A 20,370-nucleotide genomic window follows, 5' to 3' on the forward strand; every position below is an offset into this window, starting at 1 on the left:
TTACAAAAAAAAAATATTTTGTTTAAAAAAAAAAAAGGGGAACTGCAAGGGCACTTTAAGGCGACACTTGGGGGAGGGGTTCCAAGAAGGAAACACAGGATCTAGAGACCTTTCTTTGTAGCAGGAGCTAGTGAAGGCCTTGTGGAGGGTAAATGAGGTAAGAAGGGGAACCCACAGTGACCTCCGAATTTTGCACTCTGATAGTGCTGGTTTCTATTCCCAACTTTGTCACGAATTCGCTGGCTGGCTGATACCCTCAAAATGAAAACAACAACAGAGAAAGAGACCCAAAAAAATCGACGAAAGTTTTCAAGAGAGCAGCAGAGACATATTCAGAGAGTCTGGGCCCAGGGCCCAGGGTGTGCCCTGCAGCTGGGGGGCGGAGTTGTATATTCCCAGTGCCGGGGAACAATCTCCGGACAGGATGTGAGAGAGGAACTGGGGTCTCCAGTCACGGGAGCCAGCTGGGGCTGCAGGCGGGAAGGGATCGCGGCTGCTGTGAGCAGAGCTGGGGCCCGGGCCCCGAGGGAGGACGGGCTGGGGTCCGGGCTCCTGGGGCCAAGGGACGAGGGACTGGGGCCCGGACTCTCGAGTCTGAGGGAGGAGGGGCTGGGGGCCCGGACTCCTGGGTCTGGAGGAGGAGGGGCTGGGGCTGGGACTCCTGGGTCCCAGACAGGAGGAGGAGGAGGAGGAGGAGGAGGAGGAGGAGGAGGAGGAGGAGGAGGAGAAGGAGGCGGGGATGAGCTCCGAGAATGAAATTTCAGCCTATCCAGGCTCTGTAATTAATTAACCAACATGGATCAAATTAAGGGGTGAAAGTTCATTGAGGCGTAGGGCATTGTTGTCACTCTCCTGGAAGGAGCCCCGAACCCACACCCACAGGCGTCGGCGTGGTGGCGGAGCCCAGCGGAGCTGGGGGAGGAAGGCGTGGGCCGGGGGTCCGGAGGAGTCACGCGCCTCCTCCCGCCCCAGGTCTCCCTCTCAGGATGCGGGTCCCCCGACCAGTGCCCTGGGGGCTTTGTCTCCTGCTGTTCCTCCTGCCCGGGACGCTTCGCGCAGGTGAGAGGTGCTCAGTCGGGGCTGCTGGGGTGGAGGGAGGTGCCCCCCGCCGGGAAGGAGAGGACGAAGCGAAATCTGCGGTTTCCGTCGAGCCAACATTTTCCCCTTCCCTGTATTTCATTTGGTTTATGATTTTCTCCTTCTTCGCTCAGTGTGTCTGGGAAGCACCTGTCCCCCTGTCTCCAGATCCCTGTCCCCCTCTCTCTGAGTCTTTGTGCCCCCATAGCTGAATCTGCCCACTTTCTCAGAGTCTGTCCCCTCTGTCCGGGGTCGAGTCCTTCCTCTCTCCCGGTGTCTCTCTTGCTCCCTGTCTAGATACCTCCGGCCCCATCTGCTGCATTCACCTCTGTCTCTCTCCAGCAGACAGCCATCGCTCCCTCTTGTACCACTTCACCTCCGTGTCCTTTCCTGCCCCGGGGACCCCTGCCTTCTGGGTATCAGGTTGGCTGGGTCCACAGCAGTACCTGAGCTACAATAACCTGCGGGCCCAGGCTGAGCCGTACGGGGCTTGGGTCTGGGAAAACCAGGTGTCCTGGTATTGGGAGAAAGAGACGACGGACCTGCGGAACAAGCAGAAGCTTTTCCTGGAAGCTCTCACGGTCTTGGAGGAAGGAGGCAAGACTTGGATTCCTGGGTCTGAGGGCTGAGGACCTGGGGGCTGGACTCCTGGGTCTGACAGACAAGGGGGTGGGCCCCTGCTCCTGGGCCATGCTCACCTGTGTGTCGGTACCCCAGGTTCCTACACCCTGCAGGGCCTGCTGGGCTGTGAGTTGGGGCCTGACAATGCCTCTGTGCCTGTGGCCAAGTTTGCCCTGAATGGCGAGGAGTTCATGAAGTTCGACCCCAAGGTGGGCACCTGGATTGGAGACTGGCCTGAGGCCAAGAGCATCAGTGACAAGTGGACGCAGCAGGCGGAGGTGGTCAACAAGGAGAAGACCTTCCTGCTGTACTCCTGCCCCCAGCGCCTGCTGGGCCATCTGGAGAGAGGCCGTGGAAACCTGGAGTGGAAGGGTGAGCAACCTCCCGAAGAATCTCAGACCCCGGTGGATCTCTCCGTTCCCCATGGCCCCACCTTAGGCCTCGTCCTCTTCCCCAGCCTCCTCCCTGGCCTCCTGACTTCCAATCTCCCCTCTGCAGCTTATCCCCCACACGTCCCAGGGGGTCTTTCTACCCCCAGAGCTGACCCTGCCCCTCTCCTGCACACAGCCCTCCCATGGCTTCAAGAGCCCTCAGAACACAGCTCAAGCCCCTCACCCTGGCATCGAGGCGCCGTGTGGCATGGCCTCTGTCCCTCTCCTCAGCCTCACATTTCTCCATCTGCCCCACTCAGTCAAAAGGAATCACCTAGAGTTCCTTGAGCTCATGCCAACCCTCCCATTTCTTCCCTTCTGCCATTCTCCTTCCAGTTCCCGTGGTGTCACAGCCAGGGAGATTTCTCTGGCCCATAAGGCTTTCACTTGCCTCTTGGGGCTCCCACAATGCCTTGTGTGACCTCTGTTACAGCACATGTCATTCTGATCTATAATGATGTGGATGTTTGGGGAATTCTCAAGGGCTGGAATTACCATGTTTCCCCAAAAATGAGACCTAGCCAGACAATCAGCTCTAATGCGTCTTTTGGAGCAAAAATTAATATAAGACCTAGTATTATACTATATTACATTATATTACATTACATTATATTACATTACATTATATTATATTGTAAGACCCGGTCTTATATTATAGCAAAATAAGACCAGGTCTTATATTAATTTCTGCTCCAAAAGACACATTAGAGCTGATCGTCCGGCTAGGTCTCATTTTCGGGGAAACACGGTAGAGCTCTTTTGTCCTCAGTGTCCCCCCCTACCTTGCAATCCCAGCTTCCATCTCTGCCCCCAATGCAGACCATGTTTTGAAATGTAAACGAGCTCCCATCCCGCCATTTCTTAAAACAATCCAAATAGCTTCCCACTAGTCTTGGACTAAAACCCAAACTCTACTCTGTGGCCCACAAGCCCTGCGTGGTCTGGCTGCTTTCCGCCACTGTAATTTCACAACATCCCTGCTCCGGTGACCTTCTCCCGGTCCTCCAACATGTCTGATTCTTTCCCTCCTCAGGACCTTTGCACATGCTGTTCCCTGTGCTTGTGATTGTCTTCCTTGGGATCCTGCCATGACTGGGTTCTTCTCATGCCTTTAGGTTGGATCCTGGATGGGGGCTCTTCAGCAGGGCCCTCCCTGACCACCCTGACTAACGTGTGCCCCCATGCCACTGCCATTATTGTCTCTCATGCCCCTGTTTTGTCTGTTCAATCATTACAGTATCTCTAATTTAAAAGTTTTTCTTATTGAGGTGTAACTTACCTACCTAAAGTACATAGCTCGATTAATTTTTATATGTGCTCATGTACTTGCCCTCCAGATCAAGATCTAGAACATTTCCATCACCCCAGAAGATTTCCTTGTGTCCCCTCCCATTGCATACCCCCCCAAGGGTAACAACTAACCTAACTTCTATTACCATAGTGTTGCCTGATTTTGAACTTCATACAGTTATGAGCATGTGCTTGTTTGTGTCTCGCTTCTTTCATTCAAGCTCGTGTCATGAGACTATTGTTCCATCCGTCTGTCAGCAGTTTATTCCTTTTACTGCTGAGTAGTATTTCATTGCCTGGTTCATACCACAGTTTTTCAGTGAATGGTTTATTTTCACTGAAAAGATTGGGGCTATTATGGGTAAAGCTGCTATGAACATTCTTTTACATGTCTTTTGATGAATCTGTATTTTCATTTATTTTGACTAAACACCCATAAGTGGAATTGTTGTGTCATAGTGTAGGCATAAGATTAGCTTTAGTAGGTGGTATTAAACATTTTCTCAAAGTGGTTGGACCAGTTTTATACTCTCACCAGCCATGTACATAAATTCCATTGGTTCACAGGCTTGCCAGAATTTGATGCTGTCTGTCTTTAATTTTAACCATTCTCGTGGGTTACGTGTAGTGGTATCATATTGTGATTTCACTTTTCATTTATCTGATGATAAATGAAAATCCGATAAATGATTTGATAAAATCAGATACATGATTTAATGACTTGCTATGTTGAGTACTTTTTCACGTTATTGGCCAGTTGGATGTCTCCTCTTTTGGAGTAGCTTTTTGATTCCTTTATCCATTTATTTATTTATTTCAACATTTTTTATTGGTTTCAGGTATACGAAACAACATAATGATTAGGCATTTACACCCCTCAGAAAGTGATAATCCCACCAAGTCTACTACCATTCTGACCTTGTATATAGCTATTACAATACCACTGTCTATATTTCTATGCTGTATTTTATATCCCATGACTATATCCTTTACCCATTTTTAAATCAGAATTTTTGTCTTTTTTTTATTAGAGTTTTTCGTGTGTTCTGGATATGAGTCCTTTGGATATGTCAGATGGTTCTATTGGAAATAACTTCTCCCAGTCTGCAGCTTTTCACTTTCTTAATGAAAACTTGCTGAACAAAAGTTCTCAATTTTGATGAAGATCAATTTATCAATCCTTTATCTTATAGCTCTTGTTTTTCTTTTTTTTTTTTTTTAATTGGAGAACAGTGTGTACTTCCAGGCTTTTTTCCAAGTCAAGTTGTTGTCCTTTCAATCTTAGTTGTGGAGGGCACAGCTCAGCTCCAGGTCCAGTTGCCGTTGTTAGTTGCAGGGGGCACAGCCCACCATGCCTTGTGGGAGTCGAGGAATCGAACTGGCAACCTTGTGGTGGAGAGCCCACTGGCCCATGTGGGAATCGAACCGGCAGCCTCCGGCATTAGGAGCATGGAGCTCTAACCGCCTGAGCCACGGGCCAGCCCCTATTCTATAGCTCTTTTGTGTGTTCTCTTTCAGAAATCTTCCCTCTCCCAAAGTATGAAGGTATTCTCTTATGTCTTCTTCTAGAAGCTTGATTGATAAATAGTTTTCATGTTTAGCTATATGATCCATCTCGAGTTAATTGCGTATAATGGTATAAGGAAAGGGATCGAGGTCCAGTTGACCCAGCATTATTTGTCACAAGACCATCATCCCCTCTCCCCCACTGAATTGCAGTGGAGCCTTTTTCCTAAATTCGGTATGGATGTGCTTCTTGACAGTCTCCTCTATTCCACTGATCTGTTGGATTGAAATTGAGCCACTACCTCACTCTCTTGATTAATGTAACTTTGTAGAAAGTTTTGATTTCTAGTAGTAAAGTTCTCCAGCTTTATTGTCTTGGTTATTCTATGTCGTTTGCATTTCTATGTGCATTTCTGCTTGTCAGTTTCTGCCAAAAAAAAAAAAATCCTGTTGTTATTTTGATAGTAATTAAATTGTATCTATAGATCAATGTGGAGAATTTACATCTTAACAATATTAAATCTTCTAACCCACGAATACAGTATATCCCTTTACTTGTTTAGATATCCTTTAACTTCTATCAGTAATAGTTTGTAGTTTTCCATTTAGACGTCTTGCACCTCTTTGGTTAAATTTATTCCTAAGTAGTAGACATTTTTTGATGTTTTTCTAAATGGTAATTTTAAAAACTTCATTTTCTAACTGTTTGTAGCTAGTGTATAGAAATACTATTGATGTTTATATACAGAGGGTGCCAAAAAAATGTATACACGTTTTAAGAAAGGAAAAAACTGTATTAAAATCATAATACTCAGTATATACTGATAACAAAAGATGAATACAAGTCACGTGTATACATTTTTTTGGCACCCTGGTATTTCCCTTGTACCCAGAAATTTTGCTTAATTCACTTATTTTTGTTAATTTTTTGGAGATTATTTTACATCATGTCATGTTTGACATGTTTTACTTATTTTCTTTTCCTATTTTAATACTTTTTTTTTTCTTATTGCACTGGCTAGGATCCCCAGTACAATGTTGAATAGAGTGGTAATAACGAACGTTTGTATTCTCAAACTCACAGGGAAAGCATTCAACTTTCTACCATTAAGTATTAAGTAAGTTATAGATTTTTGGTTGATTTCCATTGTCAAATTAAGGAAGTTTCTTTTCAACTCCTGGTTTGCTAATAGTTTTGGTTTTGTTTTATTTTTTTCATTTTGAGTGGTGCTGAATTTTATCAAATGACTATTTGCTTTTTTATTTTTATTCTAATTGGGTGAATTATATTAACCGATTTTCAAATGTTAAACCAAGCTTGCTTTCCTGGGACAAACTTCACTTGATCATAATGTAAATTGTTTTATACTACCTGCTAATATTTTGTTTAGGGATTTTGAGTATTTTCATGAAAACAGACTCAAAATTAAATTCCATTTCTTGTTATGTCCTTGTGAGGTTTTGTTATTAAAGTTATTCTGGCTTCATAAAAAGTGCTGGGAATGGTTTCTTCTTTTTCTATCCCCTGGAAGAATTTGTGTAAGAGTAGCATATTGCTTCTTTAGTTTTTTTTTGACGAATTCACCAATGATGTCATCTGGACCTGGAATTTTATTTGTTGAAAATTTTAAATTATGGATTAAACTTTTAAAATAGCTATAGTACTACTCAAGTGTTTAATTTCTTCTTGTGTCAGTTTTGGGAGGTTGTATTTCTCAGGAATTTGTCCAGTTCATCCAAATTTCAAATGTGCTGGCATGAAATAGTTCATGATAGCCCTCTTAACTATCTTTTTAATGACTATCGCGTCTGTCTTATTTTCCCTCATCACTACACTTTCAGAGTCTGTTTCCCTTTCACTTATTTGTACACAAATATTTGTCTCTCTCCCCTCATTAGAACATAAGCTCTATGAGGACACGGACTTTTGTCTGTCTTGTTTACTGTTGTGTTCCCAGTGCCTAGAAGAATGCCTGGAACATGGTAGATGCTCAGTACATGTCAATTGTAGGAAGGACTGGATGAGAGATGGATACCCTCAGAGTGGATAGGTTGGGTTTCTGTCCCCTTCGGAAGGTCCTTCCCCCTTTACCACTATAATCTCCAGGCTCAGCACAGTGCAAGGCACATGGTGGGGCTTGCTGGGTAGAAGGGAAGGAATGGAGGCCACTCTATGTCCTTATTCAGCCCCACACTGGGAGGTTTGTGGGCTTGGGACTTAGACTTGTCTGCCTGTTTGTCTGCAGAGCCACCCTCCATGCGCCTGAAGGCCAGACCAGGCAGCCCCGGCTTTTCTGTGCTCACCTGCAGTGCTTTCTCCTTCTACCCGCCCGAGCTGCAACTGCGTTTCCTGAGGAATGGGCTGGCAGTTGGCTCCGGTGAGGGCAACCTTGGCCCCAACGGCGATGGCTCCTTCTACGCTTGGTCTTCACTAACAGTCAAAAGTGGTGATGAGCACCACTACCGCTGCCTGGTGCAGCACGTAGGGCTGTCACAGCCCCTCACTGTGGAGCTAGGTGAGATCCCCCTGGGTGATGATACTCCCTATTTGTGGTTGCTTTTTGTCCCTCTGCTGCAGTAATCCTTCCTGAGTGTGACTACCTTTCACCCCTCTGTTACCAGTCCTCCTTGAGTCTAACTGCCTTGTGCCCTGCTATAGCCAATTCTTCCAAAGCCTTCGGTCCTGTGTTGCTTATCAGGGGTAAGCAGGGATATCATCCCTGCTTATCATCGCAATGAGGCTGCTGCTGGCCTCATTGAGTCTAGCCACCTATTAACCACTATGGACAGTCCTCCCTAAGTCTGACCACCTTCTGTTCTGCTTCTGCCAGTCCTCACCAACACTGACCATTTACTGCTTTGAGTCTGATTTACTGCTCTGTGCCTGCCCCATCTCGCCGAGTTTTTTTTGTTTTGTTTTGTTTTTTGTTTTTTGTTTTTTGTTTTTTTTTAGGAGGGCGCAGCTCACAGTGGCCCATATGGGGATCGAACTGACAACCTTGGTGTTATTAGCACCATGCTCTAACCAACTGAACTGACCAGCCACCCCCCTCTCCGAGTTCTAATACCACCCACCCTGCTGCTACAGGTCCCTTGGCCAGTGTGACTGAGACCGCTCTTGCTATGGCTGGTTCTTACATCCAACCTGGGGGCATTCTGTCCAGACCCAGACCAACAGCTGATTGGCCTTTCCTCTGTCTACACGCATTCTCCAAAACTTGGTGCTGGGATCTCTGAGTTTGGGAGAGATTGAGAACTCCCAATCCCCTGTCCTGGTGGAGGGTCCATTCAACATCTCACAGCATTTTTCTGTCTGCAGAATCATCAGCCAAGTCCTCAGTGCCAGTGGTTGCAATCGTCCTCAGCTTCTTACTGCTCCTAGCAATGGCTGCAGGAGGAGCTCTCCTGTGGAGGAGGATGCGGAGTGGTTTGCCAGGTTCGGGGAAGTGGGAAGATCCTCAGAGAGAATGATAGAGACCCCAAAAGAGGGGGGCAGAGATCTAGACAGACGTGGGGACAGAACTGGAGCGGGTAAACAAAGACTCGGAGACAGAAACCCATCGAGTAGGACAGAGACTAACACACACGCGCGCACACACACACGTGTGGGGAGGAGGGGCAGAGACCTAGAGGATTTCAGAGATTCTGACCTGCCCCCTTTCTCCTTCCTCAGCGCCTTGGATCTCTCTCCGTGGAGATGATATAGGGACCCTCCTGCCCACTCCTGGTCTCTCCAAGGATGCTGACCCTTAGGATATAAAAGCCTTCTCAGCAACTGCCTGATCGTCCCCCATCCTGGCTGCTACCAGCTAATGTAGTCAGGTCCCTTTCATGCTGTGAGACCTCCTGGAATCCTGGTATTTCTGAGCCTCCAGAAAGAGTCCTGGGCCCGATGTCCTCCCTCTGGACTTTTCCTGTGATATGCCTCAATTTCCCCTCCTGATATATATGACTCTTTTCCATCTCCACATGTAACATGAGTATGGGCCCGAATCATTGTGTTCTCATCATTTCAACTTTCTCAGCGCGGGAGGTAAGGGAATGGGTGGGGGTAATAAATAAATGGTATAAGCCCTGGGCTTTAAATCTCCCCCGAGGCTAATATGTTGTCATGGTGGAATCTGCCAATTTTATATACCAAGTGATGAATTTTTCATTTATAAATTTCACAAATATTTACTGAATGCCTACACTGTGCCAGGCATTTTGAGGAATTCTTGGCTGGCGTCTGACCTGACTCCTTGGTGGAGCCGAAGAGAATTGTTCCCTCTATCAGGAACCGGATGTCTCCTCTGGCCCCTAGGTTCGCTTCCTAAACCATGCTGACAAAGGGAAAGAGATAAAAATACACTTTCCTTGAGGTTTTGGAGTTAGAACCACTGGAGGTGGTCGGGCAGGGCGCCTGCCGGGAGTTGTAGTTCTCACCCGCGGCACCACTCCGGCATCGCCCACCCAGCCAGCTCTGGGGAAGGACCCGGCGGAACCTCGCGGGCCGCGCTTTCCTTTGTGGACGTGGCGAGGGGCGCTCGCTGCGCGCCCGACTTTCACCAGCCCCGCCCCGTAGGGTCCTCTTGAGTGCTCATTGGTCGGAGGGCGGGGCCTCTGCGCTGCCGGAGGCGGGGCCTGTCTGGAGAGCCGCCAAATTGGGCATCGTTTTTGGAGAACCGAGAACAGCTTGGAGAACGAAATGTGGCTGGATAACTTGGTAAAGGGAGGCGGGGGCGGGTGGCTGGCCCAGGGAGGAAGGTTCGGATCCGTTCGGGTCGGGGACTAGGGTCCAGGCTGGAAACGATGCTCGGGAACCTGCATGATTTCTCTCTGGCCACCACCCCGTCCCACACTTTGCGTGGGAAGTGCGCCACGTCTCCTGCTTGAATCCCTCCGCTTGCAGCTCTGGGACCCATCTGGGACTCCTTCAGAAGATTCCGTCCCCACAGCTGGTTTTACTTCTGAGAACCTGGCCCCCTTTATCCCATCACCGGCCTTTCTTGCGCCCAAAATTTTGTGGCCAGTTACCATCTCCCTGTCCTGTTTTAGGTCTCCCCCACCCCCACTCTGTCCCGTCTCTGTCCTTTTCTCTGCGACCCCTGACTCCTCGTCTCTGCCACTCCGCAGGGACTGATGATGTGGCGACTATCAGTTCTGCTGTTGCTCTTGCTGCTCAGGCACGGGGCCCAGGGAAAGCCATCCCCTGACGCAGGCCCTCATGGCCAGGGGAGGGTGCACCAGACGGCCCCACTGAGCGAGGCCCCTCATGATGACGCCCACGGGAACTTCCAATACGACCATGAGGCTTTCCTGGGACGAGAGGTAGCCAAGGAATTCGACCAGCTCAGCCCGGAGGAAAGCCGAGCCCGTCTGGGGTAGGAGACAGATGGGGTCGGGAAGGTTTAGGGTTGTAATTTAAAACAGGGAGGTCAGGGGAAGCCTCAAGGAAAAGGTAGTATTTGAGCCATGTGTGTATGTATAGCATTCCAGGCAGAGGGAAATGTAAGTACAAAGGCCCAGAGGCAGGAGTAGGCCTGATGTGTTTAAGGAACAGTGAGGCCAGTGAGGCTGGAACCCAGTGAGCAAAGAGAGAGTAGAGAATGGGAGGTGATGGCAGAGAGGGAACAAAGGGGTCATGCAGGGACTTTTGGGCCACAGTGAAGATTTAAGCTTTTCTCTGAGTGAGGGCTCTGAGGAGAAGGAGGACATGAGCTGACTTAGATTTTAACAGAATCCCTCTGGTTGCCATTAGGGAAACAGGCTATAGGGAGCAAGAAGCAGTGAGCCAAAGCTACTGCAGTAGTCAAGGTGGGAAACAAGAGACGATGGCGGCTAAATCAAGGTGGAGATAGCAGTGGTGGTCAGGCCTCTGGCTGGGAGATTGTGCATGGACGGGGTCGGATGAAGGAGGGATGGGGGAGGAAAGGCAGGGAGAGGCCAACACATTTGGCATAGCACTTACTGCAATGCCAGGCACTAAGTGCTTTACAAGGGTTAACTAATGTATTTCCCACAAACACGCTATGGACTAGTTTCTATTATTTATCCCCATTTTACAGTGGGGGGAACTGAGGCACAGACAGGTTAAGTGACTTGCCCACAGTCACACAGCCAGTAAGAGGAGGCTGCAGGATTTGAACCTAGGATATCTCGCTGTGGAGCCCACGCTCTTAACCTCTCAGGGGTTAAGGTCTCTCAGGGTAGGGTGTGAGTCTTGGGGACAAAGCTAGCCCCCGACCGATCCCAGCAGAGACTGCCTGGCGCGGGAGCGGTGTGAAGGGCCGACTCGGATTCGACCCTGGAGACTGGGTCGCAGGGGCTTAGGAACTGTGACAGAGAGGAAGGCGTCTTGAGCGCTCTGTTAGCGGCTGAGAGAGGATCCAAACCAGAGGTGGGGCCTGGCCAAGGGAAGGGGGAGGGACCTGGGAGCCAACTGGCGTGGCGGGAGAAAAGGGAAGTGAGGTGGGGCCTACTGGGGCTTGACACGAGATGGGGTGTGCACAGGATTCGCCGGAGCATGGGGTTGGGGGAGTGGTGGAAGCCGAGCCTGCGGGGTTGCAGACGATGGTCCGAGGGCAGTGCCAGCTAACGGCTGGGAAAAAATAGGGGACCGGTGGGACGCAGCATGGGGCGGGACTGCCGGGAAAGAGACCCGAAATTGACCGGCGCTTCTAGGGAGGGGGCGGAGCAGGAGGCGGGGTTAGAAGGAAGGGTCCTAAGACTGGCAGCGGGGCTGAGGGGCGGGACATGGGGCGAGAGGTGTAGCGGGTGTGTGTGGCCGGGGCTGCAGTAATTCAAAGGGAGTTTTGGGACAGTACTGCGGGCCAGGGGCGCGGTGTGACGCCCCAACTCCGACAAGCCAGAGATGGAGCACGTGCAGGGTCGAGGGGCGGAACCAGAGCGGAGGGTTTGTCCCTGGACTGTGGTAGGACCTTCCTCCATCCGGGCGTGCCTTGGACCGCAGCGCCAACTGTAGGCTGGCTGGGTTTCAGAATGTGGGCGATCGCCTCTGGACACGCGGAGTCTGGGCTGAGGGGGCGGAGCCCTGCGGTGGGCGTGGTCCGGATTGACATGGGCCTCCTCCAGTTGGTTGGCGGCTCGTGGACCATTTTCAGCCTCAGGTGGGGGGGTTCTCCACTGGGGGCGTGGCTCTTCTTGAGAGCAGAGCCTACACGAAGGCGAGACCCCCGGGTGGTGGGGGCTGAGACTGACGTGTGCCCCTCCCCGGTCCGCAGGCGCATCGTGGACCGCATGGACCGCGCTGGGGATGGGGACGGCTGGGTGTCACTAGCTGAGCTCCGTGCGTGGATCGCTCACACGCAGCAGCGACACATACGGGACTCGGTGAGCGCAGCCTGGGACACGTATGACACGGACCGCGACGGGAGTGTGGGTTGGGAGGAGCTGCGCAACGCCACCTATGGCTATTACACGCCCGGTAGGTGGTGAGACCCCTGCTCTTAACACACACCTTCACCCTGACCTTTTTGACCCTCTCATCCTAAGAACCTTTAGCCCATTAGCAGAATCCCTGACCTTTGACCTCTGATTCTTGATCAGGGTCTACCCACTTCCTGGACCCTATCACCCTGAAATCCCCAGTCTCTGATCTCTGGCTTCTCATTCTGGCACCTATGACCTCTATAACACTGGGACTGGGGTACTTCAGATCCTTGACCAGGGACATCCACCTTCCATGCCCCATCTGACCTCTGACCTCTCATTCTGAGAACCCCAAAGCCATTTACCCTGCCCCCTGAATCCCAGGGTTCCCTCCTCCATGTCTCCATACCCCAGCCCTGGGCCCCCCACAGCTCTTGTTCTCTTACTCCTGTACCCTCACCCCAGCCTGTCCCTCATATATCCCCAGACAGATCTTTCTACACCCAGGGCTAACCCTGACACTCCCATGCCCACACCCCCAGCATGACTCCCCAGGGCCCCCAGGAGAGAGTTCCAGCTCCTTAGCCAAGCATAACCCACCCCTCCAGCTTGGTTTTACTGGATTATCTGCTCCAGCCAAATGGATCTTCTGCCATTTCCCTGAACTCACCACATTCTTCAAAGCTCCACACTTTGCACATACCGTTCCCTCTGTTGAAAATGCCCTTCCCTTCCTCTCTGTCCAGCAGCATGAGGCAGTATAACGTAATGCATCAGAATGTGACTTGGGGGTCCAATGGCCAGTGTCTATCATTCCTGATTTATGACCTTGGCCAAGTTATTTCCTTTTTTGGGCATCAGTTTCTCCTTCACAAAGGGAGAATAAACAAAAGAACTCACTTTACTTGCTTTTTGTGAGGGTTAAATACAATATTGCAGGTAAAGAGCTTAGCATATAATAAGCTCTCACTGCAAGGTAGCAAGTAGTGAATATATATTAAGTATAATTAACTAGGTGGAGATCTTCCTGCCCTGACCTCCCTGAGTTAGCTCTTTTTGTCTTTTTCCTCAACCTGCCTGATATTCCCTCCAGGAAAGCACATCTTACCGAGCTCCCTCCTTTTCCAGGTGAAGAATTTCATGACTTGGAGGATGCAGAGACCTATAGGAAGATGCTGGCTCGGGACGAGCGGCGTTTCCGGGTGGCTGACCAGGATGGGGACTCGATGGCCAGTCGGGAGGAGCTGACGGCCTTCTTGCACCCAGAGGAGTTCCCACACATGCGGGATATCGTGGTTGCCGTAAGGGCCAACCTCCCAGAGCTTACCTTGGGGGTTCCAGTCACCTAGTCCTCCAACACCTTCCCCAGGGAACTCAGGCCATAAACGCAGATCAATGGTGACATCTCTCATAATCTCCCCACCCCTCAGTGTCATGCTTAGTGGGAGGATTTACACCCACTTCTACCATGCCTAACTTTTCACAGATTATTTTAAAAATGTAATTATATGTATTTCTCAAATAGGTAACAAATTGATATGGTTAAACGCCCGAAAGATGTAAAAAAGGTGAACAATCTTCTTCCCTCCTGTCTCCCCCACGCTGTTCCCCACCCTCCCCGGTCCCATCCCCACAGGTAAGCCCTTTCTTGCACCTCCATTTCTGAAGATACTTTGAGGATCTATGGCAAGGCTATTAGGATCAAGGGCTCTGAGGCTAGAGGCCTGGGTTCAGATCCCAGCTCTCCAGCATCCTGTCTGTGTGGCCTTGGGCAAGTTACTTAACCTCTCTGGACCAGAATTTCTACATGTGTAAAATGATGGTACTGATACTAATCCGTACATCAAGGTGGTTATATAGGGACTAGATAAGTTCGTACACGTAAAACTGTAAAATTGGCCTGAGGTAAATGCTCATTATGTCACTTTACACACACTTGTCAATACAGCTAGAGGATAAAACTTCTAGGAATGGAATCACTGGATCAGTAGGGATCAGAAAGGAAAGATGTCATTAACCCAGGCTTCTCGAAACCCCTAGACTCCTGCAAGGCCCAAAGTCCCTCTTTTATAGAAGATAACATTATAACAGTTCCTTATTCTCCTGAGGTGAGATTATTTAACAAACCCTGATTGAGCATATCCTGTGAACCAGGCACCCTTCTAACACCTTTACCTGCATTACCTTTATTTACTTGTCATGGCAATCAACCCTATGGGGTGGTCTGTCATCTTTTACAGATAAGGACACCTAAGCAAAGGGAGGTGAGATGACTTGCCTGAGATCACCCAGCTGAGAAGTGGCACAGCCTGGAGTCTAACTTAGGCAGTTGAATCCATGGTCTAAACCGGGGGTCGGTCGGCAAACTAGTACCTGCCACAATATCCAGCCCACAGCTTACTTTGGAAATAAAGTTTTATTGTAACACAGCCACACCCGTTTGCTTACATATGCTACAACTGCAGAGCTGAGTCAGTTCAACTGAGACGGTATAGCACACAAAGCCAGGAATATTTACTGTCTGGTCCTTTATGGAAAAAAGTTTGCCAAATCATAGTCTAAACTCTGCTGTCATCTCTACATCTGTGGATAGCGAGTGTACCCCATACACAGGATTTCAAAACATAATATTAGCCCAAACGTTACCATAAAGGAGGAACTAAAGGAAAGTCAGTTATAATAAATAACAGGAATTGCAATATGTAAGTGTTGTAGTGTCACCAGATGTAGCAAATAACACAAGACATTCAATTAGACTTTAATTTATAACAATAAATAATATAAACAACAAATAATTCTTCAGTGTAAGTATATGTCACACAGTATTTGGGATTAATATAAGTATGTCCCACATAATATTTGTGACATACTTATACTAAAAAATTATTTATCTGACACTTAAGTGTAACTCAGCACCCTGTACTATAAGCATGTCCCAAATATTGTGAGGAACAGACTTAGACTAAAGAATTATTTGTTGTTCATCTGAAAGTCAAATGTAATTGAGCATCCTGTATTTTATGTCAATCCTAAAATGTTGGAGGTCGACTTTGCTAGAATACATAGTGGAGGGTCAGACATGAGTGAGTTTAAATGTAAAAATGGAGAACAGTTCATTTGCTCAAGAAATGAAGGAAAAAACAAAGAGCAGACGTATTGAATGTGTCAATGGTCCACCAAGTAGTCATGTTTATATGTAAAACGGAGTTAGGGTCTAAGCTCTGCTTTTTAAAGGAAAAGAGACTTTTGCTCTTGGAGAGTGTGGGCTGGGGTGTGAGAAAGTTGTTAGGGAGGCAGAATGGTTCTCCTTGCATTAAACCAATCTGTGCACCAGGACATCTGGGTTCCCTGGCCCCCACCCACTAAGAGCAGGTAGGGCCCTCATCATTATGCCATCCCAGAAAGCCCCCAAATTTCCCACTTACCTCTGAGCACACCTAGGCCCTATTGAGACTGCTCCAATGCCTGGCCCCACAGCCACCCCAGAATGAGATACCCCAAGAGAACCTTACATCCTGACCCCTGGGGTCCATCCCCGCCCCCGCACTGGGAGCCAGCCCCAATACCTCTTTCTCCCCTGGTTCCAGGAAACCATGGAGGACTTGGACAAGAACAAAGATGGCTACATCCAAGTGGATGAATACATCGGTGAGTGAGAACTGATTCCTCCCCAAAGACGCCTATCCCCTCCCGAATCCACATGGCAGCCCAATGCTTTATCACCCGTAAGAGAGCAAATACCCTCTGAAGTGAGGCGGGGTAGTGCTTGAGTTCATAAATGCATCCACCAAACATTTATTGAGCACCTACTATGTGCCAGGCCCCAAAAACATTGATCAATCACCCACTGTATACCAGGCCCAGCAAATCCTTATCAAATACCTACTATGGGCCAGGCCCAGGAAACATTTATCGAACACCTTCTATGTGCCAGACTGAAAAACATTTATCAAACACCTACCGTGTGCCAGTACCAGGAAACATTTATTGAGCACCTACTGCATGTTAGTGGTTGAGGATATAGTAGAGACTATTATAGACCAAGTACCTTCCTGGGAGGGTCTGAAGTTTCTACAAAATCAGGGTTCGGGCTGCATTTGCCTGGGGTGGGAAGTCGGGGAGCTTGTCTTGAACCTGCATTTACAAAGCAAAGTGTAAGTGTCTCCTGTTTACTTGGGATGTCAGGGTGCCCTTGTGATACCTCTAAAAATATCCCCCACGGCCCTTCCTCTGTCCTTGCCCTCAGGGGACAAAAAAATTAGTTGCAGGGAAAACTCGTAAGCATGAAAGTTTTAAAGTTTGAATACATTTTTCTTTAGAATGTTTTTATGGAATAAGCCTGCAGGCAGGACATTTTTATTTAAGCTTAATTTTTTTCTTTTTTCTGGTAAGAAAGAACTCACGCATCACAGTTGAACCATAACAATAGCTGACAGTCTGTGGTGACTGGTTAACATCTTGTACATTCGTTTAATCCCCACATCAACCCTATAAGATGGGTATTATTATTCCACTTTATAGATAAGGAAACTGAGGCCTAAAGGGATAAATACTTGACTGAGGTCAACTGCTGGTCAAGTGGAACAGGACTCGAGTCCAGGCAGGCTGACCCCAGGGTTTCACCCTAATGTCCAGGATATGGGGTCCCTGTGGCGCTCGGGGGACACAGACATGGGTAGGACCCCAGGATCCCCCCAAAAATGTAATTTTACAACTGTTGAATGGTGTGGGGAAAGGCATGAGTGAGGAGTACTGAGAGGGTGTCGTGGGCCCTTACCCAGGTTAGTGGGGGGTTGTCAGGGAAGATGGGAGAGGTGGGTGCAGGCTCCAGAGCCAGCCCGCCTGGTTCCTACCTGCCACCTCCCAGCCATATGGCTGTAAACAAGTCCCTAACCCTCTCCGAGCCTCAGTTTACTCATCTGTAAATGGGGATAATAGAGCACTCCCCACATATAGTCAACACAAACACCCACCAGTGGATGAGTGTATAAAGAAAAGGTGTTCAATCCAGACAATGGAATATTATTGGGCTATAAAAAGGAAAGAAGCACTAATCCATACTACAGTGTGAGTGAAACTTGAAAATATCGTACTGAGGGAAAGACCACAATATTGTATGACTCCATTTATATGAAATGTCCAGAATAGGAAAATCTATACAGAAAGAGAAAGAAATTAGATTAATGGTTGCCAGGGGCTGGGGGTGGGGGTGGGGTAGAGGTAGCTGCTTAATTGAAAAAGGGTATCCTTTTGGGGTGATAAAAATGTTCTGTAACTAGATGGAGGTTACACAACATTGTGAATGTATTAAATGTCACAAATAGTGAATTTTATGTTGTGTGCTTTTCTACCACAATGTTAACAAACAGTCTTAACAGTAGACTTGGGTGAGGGGTGTAAATGTCTAATCATTATGTTATTTTTGTACACCTGAAACTAATATAAACAAATAAAAACAAAAAACGTCCCCCACACTTAATTCCCATTTACCATTGCCATCATTTCCTATAAGAAATGATGACTTAGCACCATTAAAAAAAAAGAAAAGAAAAAAAAGGGGAAGAAGCCTGAAGGCTGATGGTGCCTGCTCCATCCTAGATGACTTCCTCTAATAGCTGCCTGACCTGATCCCAGAAGGGATAAAGGCATTCTGTGCTAATCATGGCTTTGTGTCTGGTGTGAAAAGGCTTGGCCGATTGTAATGTCTTTGAAGTCCATCTGTGGAGTACTTTCTCCAAGCCAGCCCCTGGGGCAAAGTTTTGCAAACATTTACCAATAATTGGAATAAGGAGAGGCACCAACAATCTCCAGGGACTTCTTCGAGTTAGGTGAGCTGTTCTAAGTGTAGCTTTATGGAATTTCCTGTGTTCTCGCCAGAAACGTCTTCACTCATCCTTCCATATGGAGAGACTCCTATGTGCTAGGCACTGTGCTACACTATGTACACAGTATTTCATGTGGATATCAATTAAATTGATTGATGGTTCAGTCATTCAATGAACTGATCAATCAGTCACGTGTAGTCAATTTCACGTGAAGCATAATGATCACCGGTAAGTCGGGTTTTGTTATTAATACCATTTAAACAGAAGAAACTGAAGCGAAAGAGAGTGAAGGGGGTGGCTGGGGTCTCATGATCAGTAAGCATCCGAGCCCAGATTGGAGCACAGCATGGGTCCCGGTGGGCCCTGATGTTACCCCCCTCTGTCCCTACCCCAGCGGACCTGTACTCAGAGGAACCTGGGGAGGAGGAGCCAGCCTGGGTCCAGACAGAGCGGGAGCAGTTCCGGGACTTTCGGGACCTGAACAAGGACGGGCGGCTGGATGGGAATGAGGTCGGCCACTGGGTGCTGCCCCCAGCCCAGGACCAGCCACTGGTGGAGGCTAACCACTTGCTGCACGAGAGTGACCTGGACAAGGTGCCCTGGCGGGGCTGTGCCAGCAGGAGCTGGGGGAAGGGTGCCAGCCTGGTCATGACCAAGGGTTGGGCCTGGAGCTGCTGGGGTCCTTGTTTGGCTGGAGAAAGGAACAGAGATACTGGGAGAGGGGCCAGGGAAGGGAGGAACCAGAGACCCAAAGGAGGCAGGGAGGGACCCAGAGGGAAGGGGACAGATCTGGAGGGCCATACTTTGGTTCAGAGAGGGCTCTCACATGCAGGGCCCTGTGACATCCCCACTGACCTCTGACCCTCCCTCCAGGATGGGCGTCTGAGCAAAGATGAGATCCTGGGCAACTGGAACATGTTCGTGGGCAGCCAGGCCACCAACTACGGTGAGGACCTGACACGTCACCATGATGAGCTCTGAGCCCAGCACACTCACCACAGCTTCGTGGCCCCTTGGGATCATCCCAGGAGAAGCCCCCGTGGCAAGGTCCTCCCTCCATGTCTGGACCTGCAGGATGTGGACACAGCCCCTCGGTGTCCTCCTGCCCCTGGGCTCTCACGAACCTCTGGATGCACCGGGTCACATTCTCTCCCTGAGACACCACAGCCTTTCTCAGCCCTCCCCACCCTGCCCCAGGGGCTCTCATAGACCTGAAGGATGAGGGACCACCCATTTATCACTGGCAGAATCTCCCAGCCTGCCCCTTTCCCCCAAACTCAGCCTCCAAGAGCCACCACTAATCACCTGGAACTCTAAATCTGAGCTTCACAGGCAGGAAACAGCCTCAGCCTGGCACTCACCCGCCACTGGCATTGTTCCCAGGATGCCTCCCCTCTGCCAGGGAGGCAATAAAATCCGGTGCTGGGGCCTCATCATTTGTGTGTCTCTCTGAGGGGGTGATGGGAGCCTTGCGGAGAAATTGGGGCCTATGACTGGGAGAGGAACATGCTGGGAGTTGGGGGGACTGTGGGCTGAAGGAGGGGACAGTATTTGAAGAGGGGGTTCTGGGTGTTGGCAGGGTTTGAGGGCATTCCTAGGGATGGAAAATGAAACTAGCAGCTCGGACCCAGCAGTGAACAAGCCAGACAGAAAGCTCTCCCTTCTGGATAGCAAGTGATGGCAGTTCTCTGTTAATTGAGTGGTTGGGAAAGGCCTCACTGGTAAATGGTGTGAGAGAGTAAGCCCTGGGGAGATCTGGCTGGAGAGCAGTCCAGACAGAGGGAACAGCACACGCAAAGGCCCTGAGGCAGGAGTGGGCCTGCTGTGTGTGAGGACCAGCAACAGGCCAGTGTAGCTGTAAGTGGAATGAACGAGGAGGTGAGGGTAGGAGCGAGGCAGATAGGGATGTAGGATCAGGTCACACAGGGCCATGTGGGCAGGTGATCATGGTCCCAGTTTGATGGGACAAGATAAAGGGAGGCAGAGACAGAATTTATTTTCAGTGAGCCTGGAGCCCCTGGAGGGTCCTAAGAGGATAGATGTGAGCTGACTCAGGTTACAACAGTCTCTTTGCTGCTGAGTGGGGGCAGGGGCAGAAGGATAGGATGAGACAGGCATTTATTCCTTCTGCAGCCTCCTGAGACCTCCTGATTAAATTCTCCTCTAGAGTTGAACATGCTTTACTCTGTCCCAATAATTCCACATCTGGTAGCTCCCGAATAAAAATATAAGAATAAAGTCACCAAAAT

At 49.1% G+C, this 20,370-nt stretch overlaps 2 protein-coding genes across 6 annotated transcripts; both read left to right on the forward strand.

Moving 5' to 3' along the window:
* Window positions 1–86: 86 nt before the first annotated feature.
* FCGRT (Fc gamma receptor and transporter) lies at window positions 87–9,015 on the forward strand. Of its 4 annotated transcripts, none has more exons than XM_033127937.1 (7): window positions 87–157; window positions 973–1,059; window positions 1,423–1,674; window positions 1,795–2,070; window positions 7,172–7,441; window positions 8,245–8,361; window positions 8,599–9,015. In XM_033127937.1, the coding sequence occupies exons 2-7, from the start codon at window positions 987–989 to the stop codon at window positions 8,676–8,678; spliced, it is 1,068 nt and encodes a 355-aa protein (XP_032983828.1). In that variant the 5' UTR covers window positions 87–157; window positions 973–986; the 3' UTR covers window positions 8,679–9,015. The 4 variants fall into 4 exon arrangements, with proteins under 4 accessions (XP_032983828.1, XP_032983826.1, XP_032983825.1 ...); XM_033127935.1 differs by having other exon boundaries at window positions 95–157; window positions 1,420–1,674; XM_033127934.1 differs by lacking the exon at window positions 87–157 and adding an exon at window positions 350–498 and having other exon boundaries at window positions 1,420–1,674.
* A 470-nt stretch (window positions 9,016–9,485) lies between these two features.
* Window positions 9,486–19,555, forward strand: RCN3 (reticulocalbin 3). Of its 2 annotated transcripts, XM_033127938.1 has the most exons (7): window positions 9,486–9,630; window positions 10,041–10,288; window positions 12,149–12,351; window positions 13,425–13,597; window positions 15,884–15,944; window positions 18,516–18,715; window positions 18,995–19,555. In XM_033127938.1, the coding sequence occupies exons 1-7, from the start codon at window positions 9,613–9,615 to the stop codon at window positions 19,100–19,102; spliced, it is 1,011 nt and encodes a 336-aa protein (XP_032983829.1). In that variant the 5' UTR covers window positions 9,486–9,612; the 3' UTR covers window positions 19,103–19,555. The 2 variants fall into 2 exon arrangements, with proteins under 2 accessions (XP_032983829.1, XP_032983830.1); XM_033127939.1 differs by lacking the exons at window positions 9,486–9,630; window positions 10,041–10,288 and adding an exon at window positions 11,432–11,515.
* The last annotated feature ends 815 nt before the right edge of the window (window positions 19,556–20,370 follow it).

This window comes from Rhinolophus ferrumequinum, chromosome 15 (genome assembly GCF_004115265.2).
Source record: "Rhinolophus ferrumequinum isolate MPI-CBG mRhiFer1 chromosome 15, mRhiFer1_v1.p, whole genome shotgun sequence".
Classification (NCBI taxonomy): Eukaryota; Metazoa; Chordata; class Mammalia; order Chiroptera; family Rhinolophidae; genus Rhinolophus; species Rhinolophus ferrumequinum.

Coding starts and splice junctions, on each gene's coding strand:
- FCGRT (XM_033127935.1), top strand. CDS start 987: ATGCGGGTCCCCCGACCAGTGCCCTGGGGGCTTTGTCTCCTGCTGTTC. Junction 1,060..1,419: donor GCCCGGGACGCTTCGCGCAG/GTGAGAGGTGCT, acceptor GTCTCTCTCCAG/CAGACAGCCATCGCTCCCTC. Junction 1,675..1,794: donor CACGGTCTTGGAGGAAGGAG/GCAAGACTTGGA, acceptor TCGGTACCCCAG/GTTCCTACACCCTGCAGGGC.
- RCN3 (XM_033127938.1), top strand. Junction 12,352..13,424: donor CTATGGCTATTACACGCCCG/GTAGGTGGTGAG, acceptor CTCCTTTTCCAG/GTGAAGAATTTCATGACTTG. Junction 15,945..18,515: donor CCAAGTGGATGAATACATCG/GTGAGTGAGAAC, acceptor TCCCTACCCCAG/CGGACCTGTACTCAGAGGAA.